Here is a 16,002-nt window from a genome sequence, read left to right on the forward strand (position 1 = left end):
TTCAGCAAAGATGTGGGTGGCCTGAGCCAAGTACTGAGGAAGTTCACTGAGAGAAACCTTGGATACGGCAGAGAAACCAGTTCTTATCCTTTGGGGCTCACAGACAGGCTGTGAACCATCAAATGGAGCAAAGGGGGATGCGTGTATGACAGGAAGCCCCGCGGCCAGGCCAAGACTGGGCAGCGATGCCTACGCCCACCTGCCCGCCCACGGGTCCCCACGGGACAGCTGAGACCTGAGGTCGCACAGGCGTTGCCTGGTGACACCTAGAGATAAGATGAAGGGTGCATCAGATCAACATCACAGCTGGTACAAAGCCTGGAAACTAGGAACATCACGGCACATGAGAGGATTTTGTATGAAATCCTCTGAGTGGGGGAGATAGTCCTGAGATGGGGGTGGAGAGGTAGGAAGAGATGCGGTGGAGAGCTCAGGAAGCCAGGGATTTCTCCAGGGGATAAAGAGGGTTGCTGCACAGTTTTAAGCTGAGACTGACACCATCAGATGTGCATCTAAAGGCTCATTCTGGCTTCCTGTGAAGAACAGTTGGAGGAGGGAGGCAGACCCATGGGGAGGTGATAACCCAGGTGACAGGTAAGGGCGGCCCAGACAGGGACGGTGGGGCTGCAGGTGTGGAGAGTGAGGAGACACAGGAGGAACTTGGGAGAGAGAATTGGACGCTCTGAGTCTGATGGCAGCTGGGGACAGGAACAGATCCAGGAAGACTCCAGGTTTCTGATTGGAGAAGTGGGGCAGGGGTTCTGAGCTGTTTGGGAGGCAAGACATTAGCCAAAGGGAGTAAGATGCCAACGAGACCCCAGTGGAGGGAGGCCCAGAGCACAGCGGCCATGTGAGCCTGTGTCCTAGGAGGGGTGCTGGTAGGTAGGGGGTGAGGGCAGGGCGGATGAGGGTACGGTGACAGGAAGGCCGACATTACAGGGACCAGAAAGAATAAGAGTTAGAGCTACTGTGGACACATCCTGTTCCTTATTATTTTATTTTTGTAATACACCACTTCATATGCTGAACTGAGGACTGAGGAGACCTCACCTGTCCTGTATGTCTCTGTCCAGATCCAGACTACAAAGCCATGACCACCCAAGCCCCGTCCACTGCGGCCCCCGAGACTGCTGTCAAGCCTCGCCTGGGGCAGCTGGCAGTGACAGACGCCACCCCCGAATCCCTGAGCCTCTCCTGGACCATCCCCGAGGGCCCGTTTGACCACTTCCTGATCCAGTACAAGAACGGGGACGGGCAGCCCAAGGCAGTGAGGGTGCCGGGGTACGAGGACGGGGTCACCATCTCGGGCCTGGAGCCAGACCACAAGTACAAGATGAACCTGTACGGCTTCCACAGCGGCCAGCGCGTGGGCCCCGTCTCTGTCATCGGGGTGACAAGTGAGTGGACGGTGGAAGCCCCAGGGTGGGACCTAGTGGGAGGATCACCCCCTCTCAGGTGATGGGTGAGTGGGGTGCAGGAGGCCCCTCTACTCGAGGCTGAGCCATGGTGCCTTTTGTGCCTCCTCCAGACTCCCTGAGGACCAGTGTGTCCCCCTGGGCAGAGAAGGGCCTCCGTGAGCCATGCTGGTGGCTGCCCTGGTCCCCCACAGCTGACCCCGGAGGCTCCAGGCATGTTTATGAGATGTCAGCTGAGCAGGACCACCCAGACCCAAGGACGGGCTTCTCTGAACTGACTTTAGGGCCCGGAGCCGGGGCCAAGGCTTGGGAGGAGACCCAAGGACATCACCTGGGGTCCCTGCCTCACCCTGTCTGTGTCTCTCCTTCTCAGCTGCAGAGGAAGACACCCCCAGCCCCACAGAGATGGAGGAGACCCCCAGCCCCACAGAGCCCAGCACAGAGGCCTCGGAGGCCCCCGAGGAGCCCCTCCTGGGGGAGCTGACGGTGACAGGATCCTCGCCGGACTCGCTGAGCCTCTCCTGGACCGTCCCCCAGGGCCGCTTCGACTCCTTCACCGTCCAGTACAAGGGCAGGGACGGGCCCCAGGTGGTGCGTGTCGGGGGCGAGGAGAGTGAGGTGACCGCTGGGGGCCTGGAGCCCGGGCGCAAGTACAAGATGCACCTGTACGGCCTGCACGGGGGGCGACGTGTGGGCCCCGTGTCCACCGTGGGCGTGACTGGTGAGTGAGGGGGGGGGCAGGCCCTGACTCCCAGGTTTCCCTCTGTTGCTCTCTTGTTTCCCCCTTTGGATCTTAGCACTCCTCACAAATGGGCCTCTGGGTCCCTTTCTTTTCTCACGTGTTGCTGACGATCCCGCCTCATCCTTGAATTGAGTGAGGGCTGATGGACAGTGTGTTCAGGGTCAGCTGGGCAAGTAGCCTGTGCCTCATACGTTTCAGCTTTCTTCCTGTCTTCATGATCTGGCAGCTCAAACTTGCTCAATTGTTCATGTGTGGCTTCCTCAGTCTCCCTAACCAAGCATTTTAGTGGCTCGGAGCGTGGCTGCAGAATCAGGTTCTCTAGGTTTGAATCCTGCTCTGAAGGCACTGTGTGTTTTTCAAATGTTTCTTAACCTCTCTGTGCCACAGATGCCCGTCAAATGAGGGTGATAAGGATAAAAGCATCTACTTCATCTGTTGTGTGAGGATTAAGTGTACTGTTTGTGAACTGCTTACAGCAATGCCTGGGACATGTTAAGCAGTTAGAAGAGTTTGCTACAAATGTTCATTTCATAGCCAGGGGACAGCCCTCCCTCTCTGGCCCAGGGTCCTGCCATTGACCTCAGCCTCCTCTGCTCTGTTCCAGCCTCCCTGAATACAGAGCCCCCCGTGGCACCCCGCCTGGGGGAGCTGGCTGTGGCAGCCGTGACCTCAGACACAGTGCGCCTCTCCTGGACAGTGGACCAGGGCCCCTTCGACTCCTTCCTGGTCCAATACAGGGATGTGCAGGGGCAGCCCCAGGCAGTGTCCGTGGGTGGACACCTCCGAGAGGTCTCGGTTTCGGGTCTGGCCCCGGGCCACAAGTACAAGTTCCTACTCTTCGGACTCCAGGATGAGAAACAACACGGTCCAGTCTCTGCAGACGCAAAGACCCGTGAGTGAGGGCTGGAGGCCGCCTTTAACCCTGGAGTCCCCTGACCATCCTCCACTCCCTTGTGGAATTTCACGTTTCTGTGCTCCACACTCCAGACCCATTTATTTACTGGGTCCAGTGAAATCCAGGTCCTGAGTACCCCCGTTACCCCCTCATTCCCATCCTACTCCTCCTACATCCCGAGGGACACTTGCTTTCTTGCCTGGCTCCTCTTTTATCCCTACCCCTCTGCCTTCCCTCTTCCTGACATGTGACCTGGTCACCCCCTCCCAGCACCCGGAACCAGCGCCCAGAACCCTAGCACCCCGAGGAGGCTCTGTCGGCTTCATTTCTGTCACGTTCCATGCACCTCTCTCTTTTCCAGTCCCAGACACTAAACCTTCTCTCCGCCTCGGGGAGCTGACAGTGACAGACGTGACCCCAGACTCCGTGGGCCTCTCCTGGACGGTCCCCGAGGGCGAATTTGACTCCTTCGTGGTTCAGTACAAGGACAGGGACGGGCAGCCCCACGTGGTGCCTGTGGCCTCGGACCAGCGTGAGATCACCATCCCCGGCCTGGAGCCCAATAGCAAATACAAGTTTCTGCTCTATGGGCTGGCAGGCAGGAAACGACTGGGCCCCATCTCTGCTGAAGGCAGCACGGGTGAGCCCTGGCCCTGCCTCCATCCCACTCCGCCCCCACCCCCCCCCCACCCCCCGCCTTTTCCAGAGCTTCCTTTCATCTGAGCCCCCAGAGTTGGCCCCGGGGCCTTCCCGCAAAGTTTATTCTCCTCTCTTCAGCCTTGGCATGACAATCCTAACACCAAAAGCAAATATTTATTGAGTCCCTACTGAATGCCAGGCACTGTTCCAAGCATTTATTTCCTTCATTCACTGATTGGCAGTGTAATAAAAAGAACTCAGACTTTGGAGCCAAGCAGACCTGTGTTCAAATTCTGATTGCCAGCTGTGTGGCCTTCAACAGGCCACTTCTTTTCCTTGAACCTCAGTTTCCACACCTGCATGACGGTTATGACTAAAATCTACTGGGGTTCAATAAATGTTCACATCCTCCTCCCTTCATTCCAGCTCTATGGCAAGAAGTGGAAAATATGGGAGGGTTTGGCTGCAAAAAGACTATGGAAAAATCTGGTGTCTTGTGCCCATGACTCAGCCCCCGAGGAAGGGGTGGAGGTGGGTCACTGACCCTTACTCCACCTCCAGGACCATGAGTCACCCTGGCCAGACAAGGATGGGGCGCACGGCCAGTTGGGACCTGGGGGCTCTCAGACTCTGTAATTCTCTTCCCTAGACCTTCATTGTGGAGACTGGATACAGGCTTCTCCAACCCCCATCAGTCAGTACCCACACCCACCTAGACAAGTCTCTTTTGTGCTCTGCTCTGCCCTTTGTCCGCTCAGCTCTGCCCCTGGCTTCTCCCCCTGCCTGACCCAGCCGCCCTGGTCTCGTGGTGTTAGCGCAGGGCTGGGGAAGCAGGTGGAAAGGAGGGCCCAGGCTGACGGTGAGCGAGGGCGAGTTTATGGCTGGCCGATGGGAGCCCGTGAGCTTGGCTGGCTGTCCCGCCCAGCTCTGACTATCTGGGGGCATCTCCCTGACGACCCAGACACCCTCTGGGACCCTTTCTCAGCTCTGGCCACACTCCTGCTCTGGGGGGCTGGGGGTCAGAGGGAAACTGAGGCCCTTCCTGCAATCCCAGCCACAACTGTCTCATGAGGTGCTCTTTTATGCATTTACTGCACCCTGATCTCAGAGTGGGGGAGTGGGGGCAGGAAGGAGTTTGGGCAGCGACCTCCAGAGGAGGAAACTGGGCTCCTTCGTACAAGGCAGGGCTGGAGCAGCCTGCCTGTCTCCCCAGGTGGCTGACCCTCCCTCCTTCCAGAAGTTGCCAGGCCTGAGGTAAAGGCAGCTCTTAACTAAGGTTTTCTCCCTCCGCCCCCGCTCTCCCTACAGCTCCCCTGAAGAAGGAGTGGCAGCGCCCACCCCGCCTGGGGGAGCTGACAGTGACAGATGAGACCTCGGATTCCCTGCGCCTCTTGTGGACAGTGGCCCAGGGCCCCTTTGACTCCTTTGTGGTCCAGTACAGGGACACAGATGGGCAGCCCTCGGTGGTGCCTGTGGCCGCAGACCAGAGGGAGGTCACCATAGAGGGCCTGGAGCCTGGCAGGAAATACAAGTTTCTGCTCTACGGGCTCCTCAGAGGACAGCACCTGGGCCCCGTCTCTGTCCTGGGAACGACAGGTGAGCGGGAGGCTGTCCTGCTCGGTCCTAGCCAGCCGGCCTGAGTGGGTGTCCTCGCAGCTCTGTGCTGAAGGTCTGGCAGGAGTGGACGAGGTAGAGCGGCAAGGGGGCCCTGCACAGGGCTCAGGGGAGGAAGAGCCTCGGAACCAGCGTGATCGCGGGGTCGGTCAGAAGCAGGAGCCAGGACAGGTGGCGAGGCAAAGCCCTGGCAGCGGTCCCTGATCTGCGACCCCCGCCCAGCTCCAATGCTGCCAGCTGCTCCCCGTTACTCTACTGGGGCGGCTCTTACCTCCTGGCACGCTGGCCTTGCCCAGATGAGGGCAAACCCCCTCCCGTGGATGAGTCAGGAGCATTTTCTCGAATGGAAAATTACTGGAAAACAAAGCAGGCCAGGGGCATAGAAACCAACAGGAGTGGCTGCACTGATGGAGTTCCCCTTCCAGATTTCCTAACACCCGCCTCAAATCAGCCTGGCGGTGGCGGGGCCGACCTGGCTGGCAGGATGCGCCCTTCGAGTTCACCAGCCAGTTCCATCCTCAGCTCTTCTCAGCAGGGAGGACCACGTGCCCTGAGCTCAGGGAGGGACTGAGTTAGTCCTGCCTCAAGCCATGGCAGCAGGCGCCCTGGAAGGTTGGGGAGGGAACAGGGCCCGTGCAGACATCTAGAGTGGGGCGCGCTGAGACATCGGGGTGAAGAAGGAGAGAGCAAGCACCGGATTCAGACAGCAAAGGAGCCCCACAGAGAGGTCCTGGGGCCACTGGGCTGGCACTCAGAGAGGCCGAGGGGTGGCAGGAGTCAGTGCCCAAGCAAGGATGCGGCAGATTCAAGAGAAGGAAGGTGCTAGGAGAGCCTCAGTCCCTGTCTTCTCTCCACGCTGCCGTGGCCGGGACCGTGAGGTATCCCACCTCGGCCAGCCCCGATCCCCTCTCTGGAGGGTGAGATGGAGTGGGAGGGCCCCGCCACCCCACCCCCCTCAACCCCGCTCAGCTGCTCTCTGGGCTTCTCCCACGCAGCCCCAGAAGAGGACATGCCAGCATCCTGGCACCTGGCCACGGAGGCCCCCGAGCCCCCTGAAGGGCCCCGCCTAGGGGCACTGGCAGTGAAGGACGTGTCCCCGGATTCCCTGCGCCTCTCATGGAGCGTGGCCCAGGGCCCCTTTGACTCCTTCGTGGTCCAGTATCAGAGCACAGGTGGGGAGCCCCAGGCCTTGCTCGTGGGTGGCGACCAGAACAAGGTCCTTGTGTCAGCCCTGGAGCCCAGCACCTCCTACAAGTTCTTCCTCTACGGCTTGCGTGAAGGGAAGCGCCTGGGGCCCGTCTCAGCCGAGGGCACCACAGGTACCGTCAGGGTAGGGCCTGGCCTTGCCTGCCTCTAGTCTGGGACTGAAGAGGCGAAAGGGGGTACCCAGAAGCGGTGACCATAGGGAAAGAACACCGCGAGGGCGCCATGGAGGGAGGAAGGGGCGCGTGCACAGCCTTCGGCTCTACACATACATGTTGTCATTATGTCCGACCCGTGGGTGCCAGCCCCTCATTAGCTCCATTTTGCAGATGAGGAAATGAGGGCCAGGGTGGGGTGGTGGAAGGGATCCAGCCCCAGGTCACCTAGCTGGTGTGCTTCTGTCTCCAAACCCTTCTTTCCCACCTACTCTGCAGGGCCAGCTCCTGCTGGTCAGACACCCGGAGAGCCAGGGCCCCGCCTATCCCACCTGTCGGTGACTGACGTGACCACCAACTCGCTGCGGCTCAACTGGGAGGCCCCACCCAAGGCCTTTGACTCCTTCCTGCTCCGCTTTGGGGTCCCGTCACCGAGCGCTCTGGAGCTGCATCCGCGTTCCCCGCTGCAGCGGGAGCTGACGGTGCCAGGGACACGGCGCTCGGCCGTGCTCTGGGACCTGAGTCCAGGGACCCTGTACACCCTTACGTTGTATGGGCTGCGCGGGCCTCACAAGGCCGACGGCGTCCAGGGCACAGCCCGGACCCTCAGCCCCGGTAAGGCCCCATGCTGGGCACATACACGTGCTGCCCCAAAGTGGGGGTCTCTGTACTCCCTAGGGTGGCACCTAGTGCCTCAGCCAGAGGGGAAGTTGGTGAGTGGTGGCGAGCTTGGAGTCTGCGGAGCGGCTTCCATTTCTAGGCCTAGAGGAAAGGCGGGGTGGTGAGCACGTCCGGAGGCCGCAGGGCCCAGGGAGAAGAAAGAGGGTGGGAAGCCCGGGGCAGGAGCCTCCCTGCCCTCTGCCCTCACCATGATTCCTTGGCTCATCTGTCCCGTCAGCTCTGGAGCGCCCCCGTGACCTCCAGTTCAGCGAGATCGGGGAGACGTCAGCCAAGGTCAGCTGGATGCCCCCGCCGTCCAGGGTGGACAGCTTCAAAGTTTCCTACCAACTGGCAGATGGAGGTGATACCCTCTTGCCCGTGTGTCACTTGCTCCATGCCTCCGGCGCCCTGCGCTCTGCCCACCCAGCAGCTCCTCCTCGCTTCCCTGGCCGCCTCCCCAGCCCGGTGTGTTTTCAGGGGAGCCACAGAGCATTCAGGTGGATGGCCGAACCCGGACCCAGAAACTCGAGGGGCTCGTCCCAGGCGCTCACTACGACGTGACTGTGGTCTCCGTCCGTGGCTTTGAGGAGAGTGAGCCTCTCACAGGCTTCCTTACCACAGGTGAGACAGTCTGGGACCCGGGCAGGAAGTAGGGGGAGAAAATGCGGGCGCGGGTGGGAGTTGAGAGTGAATGGGGAAAGGGAAAGGGGGTGTTGGAGGCGCCAATGGCAGACGAGAGGTCCAGCAGAGTTTGGGAAGGCGAGGAGTGGGGAGAGCAGCAGGGAACAGCTCTGGGCCCCCTCCCTTCTCCCAGTTCCTGACGGCCCCACCCAGCTGCGTGCACTGAACTTGACGGAAGGATCCGCCCTGCTGCTTTGGCAGCCCCCCCAGGCCCCGGTGGATACCTATGACATCAAGGTCACAGCCCCAGGAGGTGAGCAGGGCTGAGGGCTCTGGAGGGGACTGGTCAGGGTGGGAGAGCAGAGGGCAGGCTGGGCTCCGGCAGGGCAGCCGCTGATGCCCCACGCCCTCTCCCAGCCCCCTCGCTACAGGACTCAGCCCCTGGCAGCGCCGTGGAGTACCCCCTGCAAGGCCTTGTGCTCCACACCAACTACACGGCGACCCTGCATGGCCTTCGGGGCCGCAACCTCACCTCCCCAGCCAGCATCACCTTCACCACAGGTACGGTCTGTGAGGTGCATTGGGGGGCGGGGGGGGGGGGGGAAGGAGCGAGAGAGCCAGGATGGGCCTCATCTCCATCTTCTCTTCCTCCCCCTCCCAGGGTTGGAGGCCCCCCAGGACTTGGAGGCCAAGGAGGTGACCCCCCGCACAGCCCTGCTCACTTGGACTGCGCCCCAAGTCCCCCCAACTGGCTACCTGCTCAGCTTCAACACTCCCGATGGACAGACCCAGGTGCCCTCACCCCTGCCACTCCGGCCAGCTCCCTCCCTGGGCTCCAGTCCGGGAAGTGCTGCCTCTGCCTCCCAGCTGGGGCCCACCTCTCTCTCCCCTGACCTGCCCCTTGTCTGTTCCACAGGAGATCCTGCTCCCAGGAGGGGTCACCTCTCACCAGCTTCACGGCCTCTTTCCCTCCACCCCCTATAGCGCGTGGCTCCGGGCCATGTGGGACCACAGCTTCACTCCACCCGTGTCCACTTCCTTCACCACTGGTACTCAGGCGCTGGGACCTGAGGTTGGGGGCTGAGTGTGTAGTGGGCGTCTATAATCTGGAAAAAGGACCGGCCCCTCACTCTCCTCTCCCCAGGTGGACTTCGGATCCCCTTCCCCCGGGACTGTGGGGAGGAGGTGCAGAACGGGGTCAGCACCTCAAGGACCACCACCGTCTTCCTCAACGGCAACCGCGAGCGGCCCCTGAACGTCTTTTGTGACATGGAGACCGATGGGGGTGGCTGGCTGGTGGGTGGCAGTCAGAAGCCCAGGGGTCTGCACAGGGCAGGGTTGCTGTGCCCGGGGCCGTAGGCTGATGGTGCCCCCACCTGCTTCCAGGTGTTCCAGCGCCGCATGGATGGAAAAACTGACTTCTGGAGGGACTGGGAGGACTATGCCCACGGTTTTGGGAACATCTCCGAGGAGTTCTGGCTGGGTTAGTGCCTCCCAGGGATTGCGGGACCAGGGGAGGGATGGGGGCCCTGTGGACACAAGGACCCTGATGAGCACACATTCCCCACCCCCAGGCAACGAGGCCCTGCACGGCCTGACCAAAGCCGGCGACTACTCCTTGCGTGTGGACCTGCGGGATGGGGACGAGGCCGTGTTTGCCCAGTACGACTCCTTCCAAGTAGACTCAGCTGATGAGTTCTACCGCCTCCACCTGGAAGGCTACCATGGCACCGCAGGTGAGGGGTGGGCCTGGTGGGGGAAGGGCAGGGACGGGGTGGGAATGGGGAGGAGAGGCCCTCACTGCTCCTTCCACGCCCTGCCCAGGGGACTCCATGAGCTACCACAGCGGCAGTGTCTTCTCTGCCCGTGACCGAGACCCCAACAACTTGCTCATCTCCTGTGCCGTCTCTTACCGAGGGGCCTGGTGGTATAGGAACTGCCACTATGCCAACCTCAACGGGCTCTACGGGAGCACAGTGGACCACCAGGTGAGAGGTCCAGGAGGCAGCACGGAGCTGGGGCTGGCGGGGCTCAGCCTGCCTGGGTGTTTGTGACGCACAGTGTGACAAGTTACTGAGCCGCCCAGCGCCCCAGGGCCCTCGTCTGTGAAATGGAACAGTAATGCCAATCTCTACAAGTTTTCTCGAGGAGAAGATGATTTATTGGATGTAAAGGGACAGCTCAGGATTCAGCCTCAGTCCTTTGTAGCTGAGGGTTTAAGAAGGATAAAGGGAGGGAGGATACTTGATTGATTTCTGGGAGCCATCTCGCCAGAGGGGAACAGAGGTGGGAGCAGATGGGATGTCAGGCTTTGACTCTCTCTCAACACCCCCTTCCCAGGGAGTGAGCTGGTACTACTGGAAGGGCTTTGACTTCTCCGTGCCCTTCACGGAAATGAAGCTGAGACCAAGAAGCTACCGGCCCCCGGGCAGGGGAGGCTGAGCCGCTGCTCACCCCTCCAGCGCCCTACTATGACTGCCGAGCACTGAGGGGTTGCGCTCAGAGAAGAGCCAGGGGCCACCTTCACCATCCAGCCACCGGAGGAAGCCTTCTCCACCCGCGATCTCACAGCACCATGTTTACAGGGGGGAGGGAAGGGGTTTGTACGGGAGCAATAAAGGGAGAAACCGAGGCCAGTGAGTCCCGGCCCCGTCACTGGTCACTGGCGCTCGCCCACGCCCCGGCCTCCGCTCCCCCGGGGCTGCAGCCGCACCTGGAAAGGCTGAATCTTGAGGTTGACGCCGCAGTAGGGGTGGGGCTGCAGCGAGGGCAGGGCGCCCGCGGGGGTCAGCAGCGTGAAGGCCTGCAGCAGTTGCCGCAGCACCGCGAAGAGCTCGAGGCGCGCCAGCGGCTCGCCCAGGCACACGCGCGCCCCGCAGCCAAAGGCCAGCGCGCTGGGGTTCGCGCCCGGGTCCAGGAAGCGGTCTGCGGGCGGGCGGAAGGACGGACCCGGGGTTCAGCGGCCGCCGGCCCTCGGCCTCCGCCGCCCCCGCGCCGCGGGCACCCGCCCCGCCACGCACCGGGCCGGAACTCGTGCGGCCGCTCCCACACAGTCTCGTCCAGGTGGGCACCTTGGAGGTTGGGGATGACAACCATGCCCTCGGGGATGTCGTAGCCGAAGATGCTGAGGGGTAGGGTTGAGTTAGAGGCCCGCCAGGACCCCGCTGGGGCCTTTGCCACTCGGCCCTCCCCCCCTCGGGAGTCACCTGCTCGCCCGCGTGGCGCGGTGCGGCAAGGCCAGGGGCACGATGGGCCGCAGGCGCAGCACCTCAGCGATGGTGGCGTTGAGCAAGGGCAGCCGAGCGCGGTCCTTGTATGGGACTCGGGAGCCCGAGGCTCCGGGGCCCAGCTCGCGATCCAACTCCTCCTGCAGTCGCCGCTGAATCTGGGAAAGGGGGGCAAGCCCGAGGTCCGGGGTCCAAGCCCTGCCGCTAGCCGACCCACAGCTGCCCAGCCTCCCACCATTCTCTGGAGCAACTCACCGGAGACTTTGTGCCAAGTAGGAGAACCCCCTCCCAGCCCACCCCAGACTCACTCCCCCCCAACCCCCTCCCAACACAGCCTGCGTCGGGTTCAGCGAGCTGGGTTCCCGCTGCCCTGGCCAGGCTGCCAGGAAGGAGCCTTTCGCCTGCCTCCAGGGCATACCTCAGGGTGGTGAAGCAGGAACGCCACAGCCCAGGAGAGGGTGTTTGCCGTGGTCTCAGTGCCACCGATGAAAAGGTCCACCACAGACATATGCACGTGCCCTTCAAGGAGCTGTCCGGGGCCCTCTTCCACTCTTTGCTTCCCCATCCCCTGGAGCATGTAGTCTGTCATGTCCCTCCACTGGCCGGCCACCATGCTCTCCTGGAGAGGGGAGGAGGAGCCAGCCTGAGCGCCTGGCTTGGGGCCGGGGTTCAGCGGGTGGCGACAGGTCCAGGACTGGTGGGATGCCAAAGAAGCTGCCTAGCTCGGGGGCAGCAGCACGACTGCTGTGAGCTGAGGAGGAGCCCGGTGCACGCACGGTTCCCACCTTGTGCTGCCTCAGCTGCTTCTCTACAATGTGGTCCCTGTTCTCCATGGCCTGCTTCAGCCTCCAGAGCCCGGGGTTGGGGAAGAACTGGGGCAGACAGCAAGAGAGTGTAGCTGCTGGGAAGGGAGCCTCGTCCCCGCCTCCACCCTGTCTCCCAGGACCAGGTGTGTCGGGGCTCCACCTCCTCACCCTGAGAAAGGGAACCATGTCCAAAATTTGGATGGACCAGTGGTCCCAGGTTTTCATCAAGTCCTGGACACAGTCGTGAAAGGCATGTACTAAGGTGTCCTCCTGCCGGAAAAGGAGGGAATCCTTTCGGTTCAGGACCAGGAGAGGGTCAGGGAGGGGCTGGGGGGGGGGGTGGGCCAAGCCTATGTGAGGGCAAGAGAGCCTTGACCTTGTCTCCAAAGGTGAGGTAACAGATGATGCTGCAGGTGAGGAGAGAGAATTCCTTCTGGATGGTCACGGGGGCACCAGCCTGGGCTTTCATGCGCTGAGGAGAAGGAGCATGAACTAAATAGGGAGGCTGCCAGGAGGGGTGAAGCTGACCTGGGCCAACTGTGGGAGTCGAGCCTCACCTCACAGAACTCCTGGGTCAGCTGCTCCACCCGGGGCTCCATGGAGCCGCGGACGCCCAGCAGCAGGGCCGAGCGCGTGAGTTTCTTGTGGGCCTTCCAGAGCAGGGAGTAGTCCCCTACTGAGATGTCCTGGCAGTGCTGAGACACCAGCCGGTCTGTGAGTAGGGGTTGGGGGCAGGGGGTCGAACTGACCAAGGAAGCCACGGGCCTGACCTTCCCTGCCTCCCATAGCCCCTGCTTCTTGCATCAAGCAATGCCCCCCATCCCTTACAGGACGGTATCTGGGGTCTGCCGGCAAAGTCCACCCACTTCCTGATCAGGGCCTCCTCAATGGTCCTCTTGGAGTTCAGCACCACCACATCTGGGGGAGAGGAAAAGCAGGGTGTCAGCAGGGAGAGGACCCCACCTCCACACCGCTGTGGGGCGAGGGAGGGAGCGGACTCTCACCTTGCAGGCCGAGGCGGAGCCTGTAGATGGGCCCGAGTTTCTGAGCCAGGCTAAGCAGATACATGGGGAGGTTGGGCTGCAGCAGGTGCAGGAAGCCGGGGACAAGAGGTGGGAGGTGGAGGCTCCTGAGCTTCCACTGGCCCCACAGCAGGCGCGTGCCGACTAGCAGGGGCAGCAGCAGCAGCAGTAGCAGCCCCGCGGGTACCATGGCTGGAGACGCAGGCAGGGGCCCAGGCCTGGCCGCTTAGAGCTCTTGAGACCTCCAGCCATCTGGCTACTTGGGCTGTTCTGAGGCCTCCCTTGACCCCTTCCCTCAGGTCCTTGCCCACTGTCCCGCCCACAAAATAGTATATTCCTGGAATGGCACCAGCCCTCTTGGCCTTCGAAAATCCACATATCAAAGAGCAGGCCTTTTCCCATTCATCTGTCAAGAAGAAAGGAAGGGAAACACAGCCCTGACCTTCTTCAACAGCCAGAACCAGCTTTCTGCCTCCACATCAACCACGCAAGAAAGAAAACATGTCCACTCTTGGGCCTGAGCCCTCTCCCGATCCCCACCGCACCCCCCAACCCTGCCACCTCAGACCAGCTTACTGCCACGGAGTTTGTCTCGGAGAGAAAAGTGACAACCCCTGCTTAATACGCCCTCCCAGATTGCCTGAAGAACAAAAGGAGATGAAAGTGGTCTGTGTGTTTTTCTTTTCACTTACAGGTAGGGGAACCAGATGTCCTGGTTTGCCTGCGTTATCCCAGTTTATACCTGTAGTCCCAGTGTAATCACTAACAGCGCCTCATTTCACTCTCAAAAGTTGAAGATGAAGGAGTAAATGGTCCCTTAATTTGGAGCTCTTACCATGTACCTGATGCTCTTTGGTTGCAAGGAAAAGAGACCCACTTGAGCTGGCTTGAGCCAAAATTAAGAATTGTTATACAAATACAGGGGTATCTCACGGAACCCAAGAGCAGGAAAGTAGAAGGGACCTCGCTGGCCTTGGAAGGCCAGGGATAGGGAACAAAGAAGCCCTAGAGACGGGACTGCTTCCTCACTCTTCGTTCCTCCGTCCTCTTAGTCTGCTGTCTCCTCCCACTCTGAAGTCAAGCTGACTGTGCTCCCAGGTGCAGGCAGAACAGGACTGCCTTCCGGGTTAGGGTCCACAGATTACAGGTTTAGCCCCAGGACAAGTGGGGTTTCCCGGCATGATTGAACATGCCCCCCATAGATTCCAAAGTCCGCAGGAAGGAACTTGATAGCCACAGCCGGGATCAGGGGTCCAGCCCTATTCTGGGAGCCGTTGCCACAAGGGGTGGGGTCCTAGTGGACCAAGTAGGGCTATCAGGGGCCACTTTTATGGGTGAGGAGGCAGTTGAGGGGCTTAGGAGAGGTCATGCTAAAGAGGGGAGGCAGGGCTCCGTGAGAGGTTGGGGCACCTAGGGGATGGGGTGAGGGCTGGCAGATGACCTGAGGTCCACGCATCCCCCAATTCCCCATCCTTGGCTCTGTGAACCAACCTCAGAGCTTTAACCAGAGCAAGGCTGTGCTGCCAGAGAGCCTGAGTCGAGATTCCAGCTGTGCTACCCACTAGCTTGAAGAGTTAACTTCTGATGGGGTCCTGATGGAGGAGGCTCAGGCTCAGCCTGGATCCATGCCCAGGACTGGGAAGGAGAAAACATGGGACTTCTGGGATTGGGCAGCAACAGCTGGCACCTTCCTCATAGTTGACAACTATAGCTGACTCTCTGGCTCTCATAGGTGGGTTTATGCCACCGCCATGCTGACCAGCTTTTGGGAGAGATCTGATGGGCAACGACCAGGGCATGTAGACAATAGCCCTCGGAAGCCTCTGAAATACTGGGGAAGGTCAGAACTTCTCAAAGTTGCATGGAATAGGAGGGGATCCATTCAAAAGGAGAGTGACCTGGAATGCTGGCATGCCTGTGAATGTCCCTTCGTAAACTGACACCATTTACCTTGCCAGCCCCATCTTTTCCACACCACCTCCAAATCCAAATTCCAGACATGATGAATGACATGCAGTGCCCCCGAATGTGCTCTGTCCTGCCGCCAGCCTCTGGGTCTTTTATATGCTTTCTTCTACCTCAAACACCCTCATCTACCCCTACTCTCTTTGCTTGACTCCTCAGCCTTCAGAATCCCACTTAGATGTCACCTCCTCCAGGAAGCCTCCCCTGCCCACTTCTCACATTCCCCCAGACTGGGCCAGATGCCCAAACTATGTGCCCCACAGGACCATGTAGCTCCCCATCTTCACACCTTTCACAGAGGATGGGGGCCTGGCACAGGGCATGGCACAGAGTGAGAGTTCCACAAATTTCTGTTGAATGATTGAATGGCAGGCTGCTGACCTGTCTCAGTTTTCCTCAAAACTGATCCCAGCAAATTTCTCTAGATGAATTTCTAGGTCAGCCCTGCAGACCGAAGGGGTGCTGCCAAAGGGGGAGAGCGAGGCAGGCGGGTGGGGAGGGTTGACCCCAGTACAGCAGTCGGCCTTTTGACGAAGACATCATCAGATGTGAGGATTGCACAATTCTGGGAAAGTTACCTAATACCGCTGATAAAGGGATCAAGTGTCAAACGGGCTTTCAACAGACCAGGTCTCAGCTAAAAGCAAGACCCCAGAACTGCCAGCTGCATGAGGACAGAGTGGGAGACATGTAGCTGGATAGCTGCTCACGAAGCAGAAGAGCTGAGGTGCTGGCTGAGCACCAGCCCCACCTGAGGCCACAGTGACGGCTGCATGGGCGCGGGGAGTGGCCGGCAGGCACAGTGAAAGGGAGGCTTTGGTGCGGGCACTGGATCCTCGGAGTGCAGGGTGATCTGCCTGGGGCGGTCACTATGAGGGACTGAGCTCCCAGGGGGTCATCTGGGGGAGGGGGAGATTCACGCAGAGCTGGACACTGCAAGGGTCACCCAGGCTCTGAGAGCCTAAGATTATACAAACCCTGGCCTGGGCCCCCCAGACCCTGGAAGGGGCAGTGGGGACGCTGGTCTCAGTCCCGGAG

At 60.7% G+C, this 16,002-nt stretch overlaps 2 protein-coding genes across 4 annotated transcripts in view; one reads left to right on the top strand and one right to left on the bottom strand.

Moving 5' to 3' along the window:
- Window positions 1–10,575, top strand: part of TNXB (tenascin XB) — a 59,770-nt gene extending 49,195 nt beyond the window's left edge. For 2 of the 3 annotated variants that reach the window (XM_082346130.1, XM_082346132.1), the window contains 18 exons: window positions 1,074–1,397; window positions 1,789–2,136; window positions 2,762–3,049; window positions 3,414–3,692; window positions 5,000–5,287; window positions 6,301–6,624; window positions 6,943–7,278; window positions 7,562–7,684; window positions 7,801–7,944; window positions 8,138–8,257; window positions 8,362–8,505; window positions 8,606–8,736; window positions 8,861–8,993; window positions 9,089–9,240; window positions 9,331–9,427; window positions 9,519–9,680; window positions 9,769–9,932; window positions 10,285–10,575. In XM_082346130.1, the coding sequence (XP_082202256.1) occupies window positions 1,074–1,397; window positions 1,789–2,136; window positions 2,762–3,049; window positions 3,414–3,692; window positions 5,000–5,287; window positions 6,301–6,624; window positions 6,943–7,278; window positions 7,562–7,684; window positions 7,801–7,944; window positions 8,138–8,257; window positions 8,362–8,505; window positions 8,606–8,736; window positions 8,861–8,993; window positions 9,089–9,240; window positions 9,331–9,427; window positions 9,519–9,680; window positions 9,769–9,932; window positions 10,285–10,386 (3,659 nt within the window). In that variant the 3' untranslated portion in view covers window positions 10,387–10,575. The remainder of the gene's footprint in view (window positions 1–1,073; window positions 1,398–1,788; window positions 2,137–2,761; window positions 3,050–3,413; window positions 3,693–4,999; window positions 5,288–6,300; window positions 6,625–6,942; window positions 7,279–7,561; window positions 7,685–7,800; window positions 7,945–8,137; window positions 8,258–8,361; window positions 8,506–8,605; window positions 8,737–8,860; window positions 8,994–9,088; window positions 9,241–9,330; window positions 9,428–9,518; window positions 9,681–9,768; window positions 9,933–10,284) is intronic. The other variant, XM_082346131.1, reaches the window with a different exon arrangement.
- Window positions 10,576–10,596: 21 nt separating this feature from the next.
- On the bottom strand, window positions 10,597–15,942 carry CYP21A2 (cytochrome P450 family 21 subfamily A member 2). Its single transcript, XM_082346140.1, has 10 exons — window positions 12,982–15,942; window positions 12,806–12,895; window positions 12,535–12,689; window positions 12,354–12,449; window positions 12,146–12,247; window positions 11,957–12,043; window positions 11,590–11,790; window positions 11,151–11,329; window positions 10,965–11,068; window positions 10,597–10,869 (listed from the first exon to the last, which is right to left on the bottom strand). The coding sequence occupies exons 1-10, from the start codon at window positions 13,187–13,189 to the stop codon at window positions 10,604–10,606; spliced, it is 1,488 nt and encodes a 495-aa protein (XP_082202266.1). The 5' UTR covers window positions 13,190–15,942; the 3' UTR covers window positions 10,597–10,603.
- Window positions 15,943–16,002: the final 60 nt, after the last annotated feature.

The sequence above is a fragment of the Balaenoptera borealis genome (assembly GCF_965194805.1).
Source record: "Balaenoptera borealis genome assembly, chromosome: 12".
Classification (NCBI taxonomy): Eukaryota; Metazoa; Chordata; class Mammalia; order Artiodactyla; family Balaenopteridae; genus Balaenoptera; species Balaenoptera borealis.

What these genes read in the sequence shown, in the direction of transcription:
- CYP21A2 (XM_082346140.1), bottom strand. Translation starts at nt 13,189, where the DNA reads ATGGTACCCGCGGGGCTGCTACTGCTGCTGCTGCTGCCCCTGCTAGTC. An exon ending in AGCAGCTGAGGCAGCACAAG is followed by an intron (nt 11,791 to 11,956) that starts GTGGGAACCGTG and finishes TCCCCTCTCCAG; the next exon opens with GAGAGCATGGTGGCCGGCCA. An exon ending in TCCTGCTTCACCACCCTGAG is followed by an intron (nt 11,330 to 11,589) that starts GTATGCCCTGGA and finishes CCCCTTTCCCAG; the next exon opens with ATTCAGCGGCGACTGCAGGA.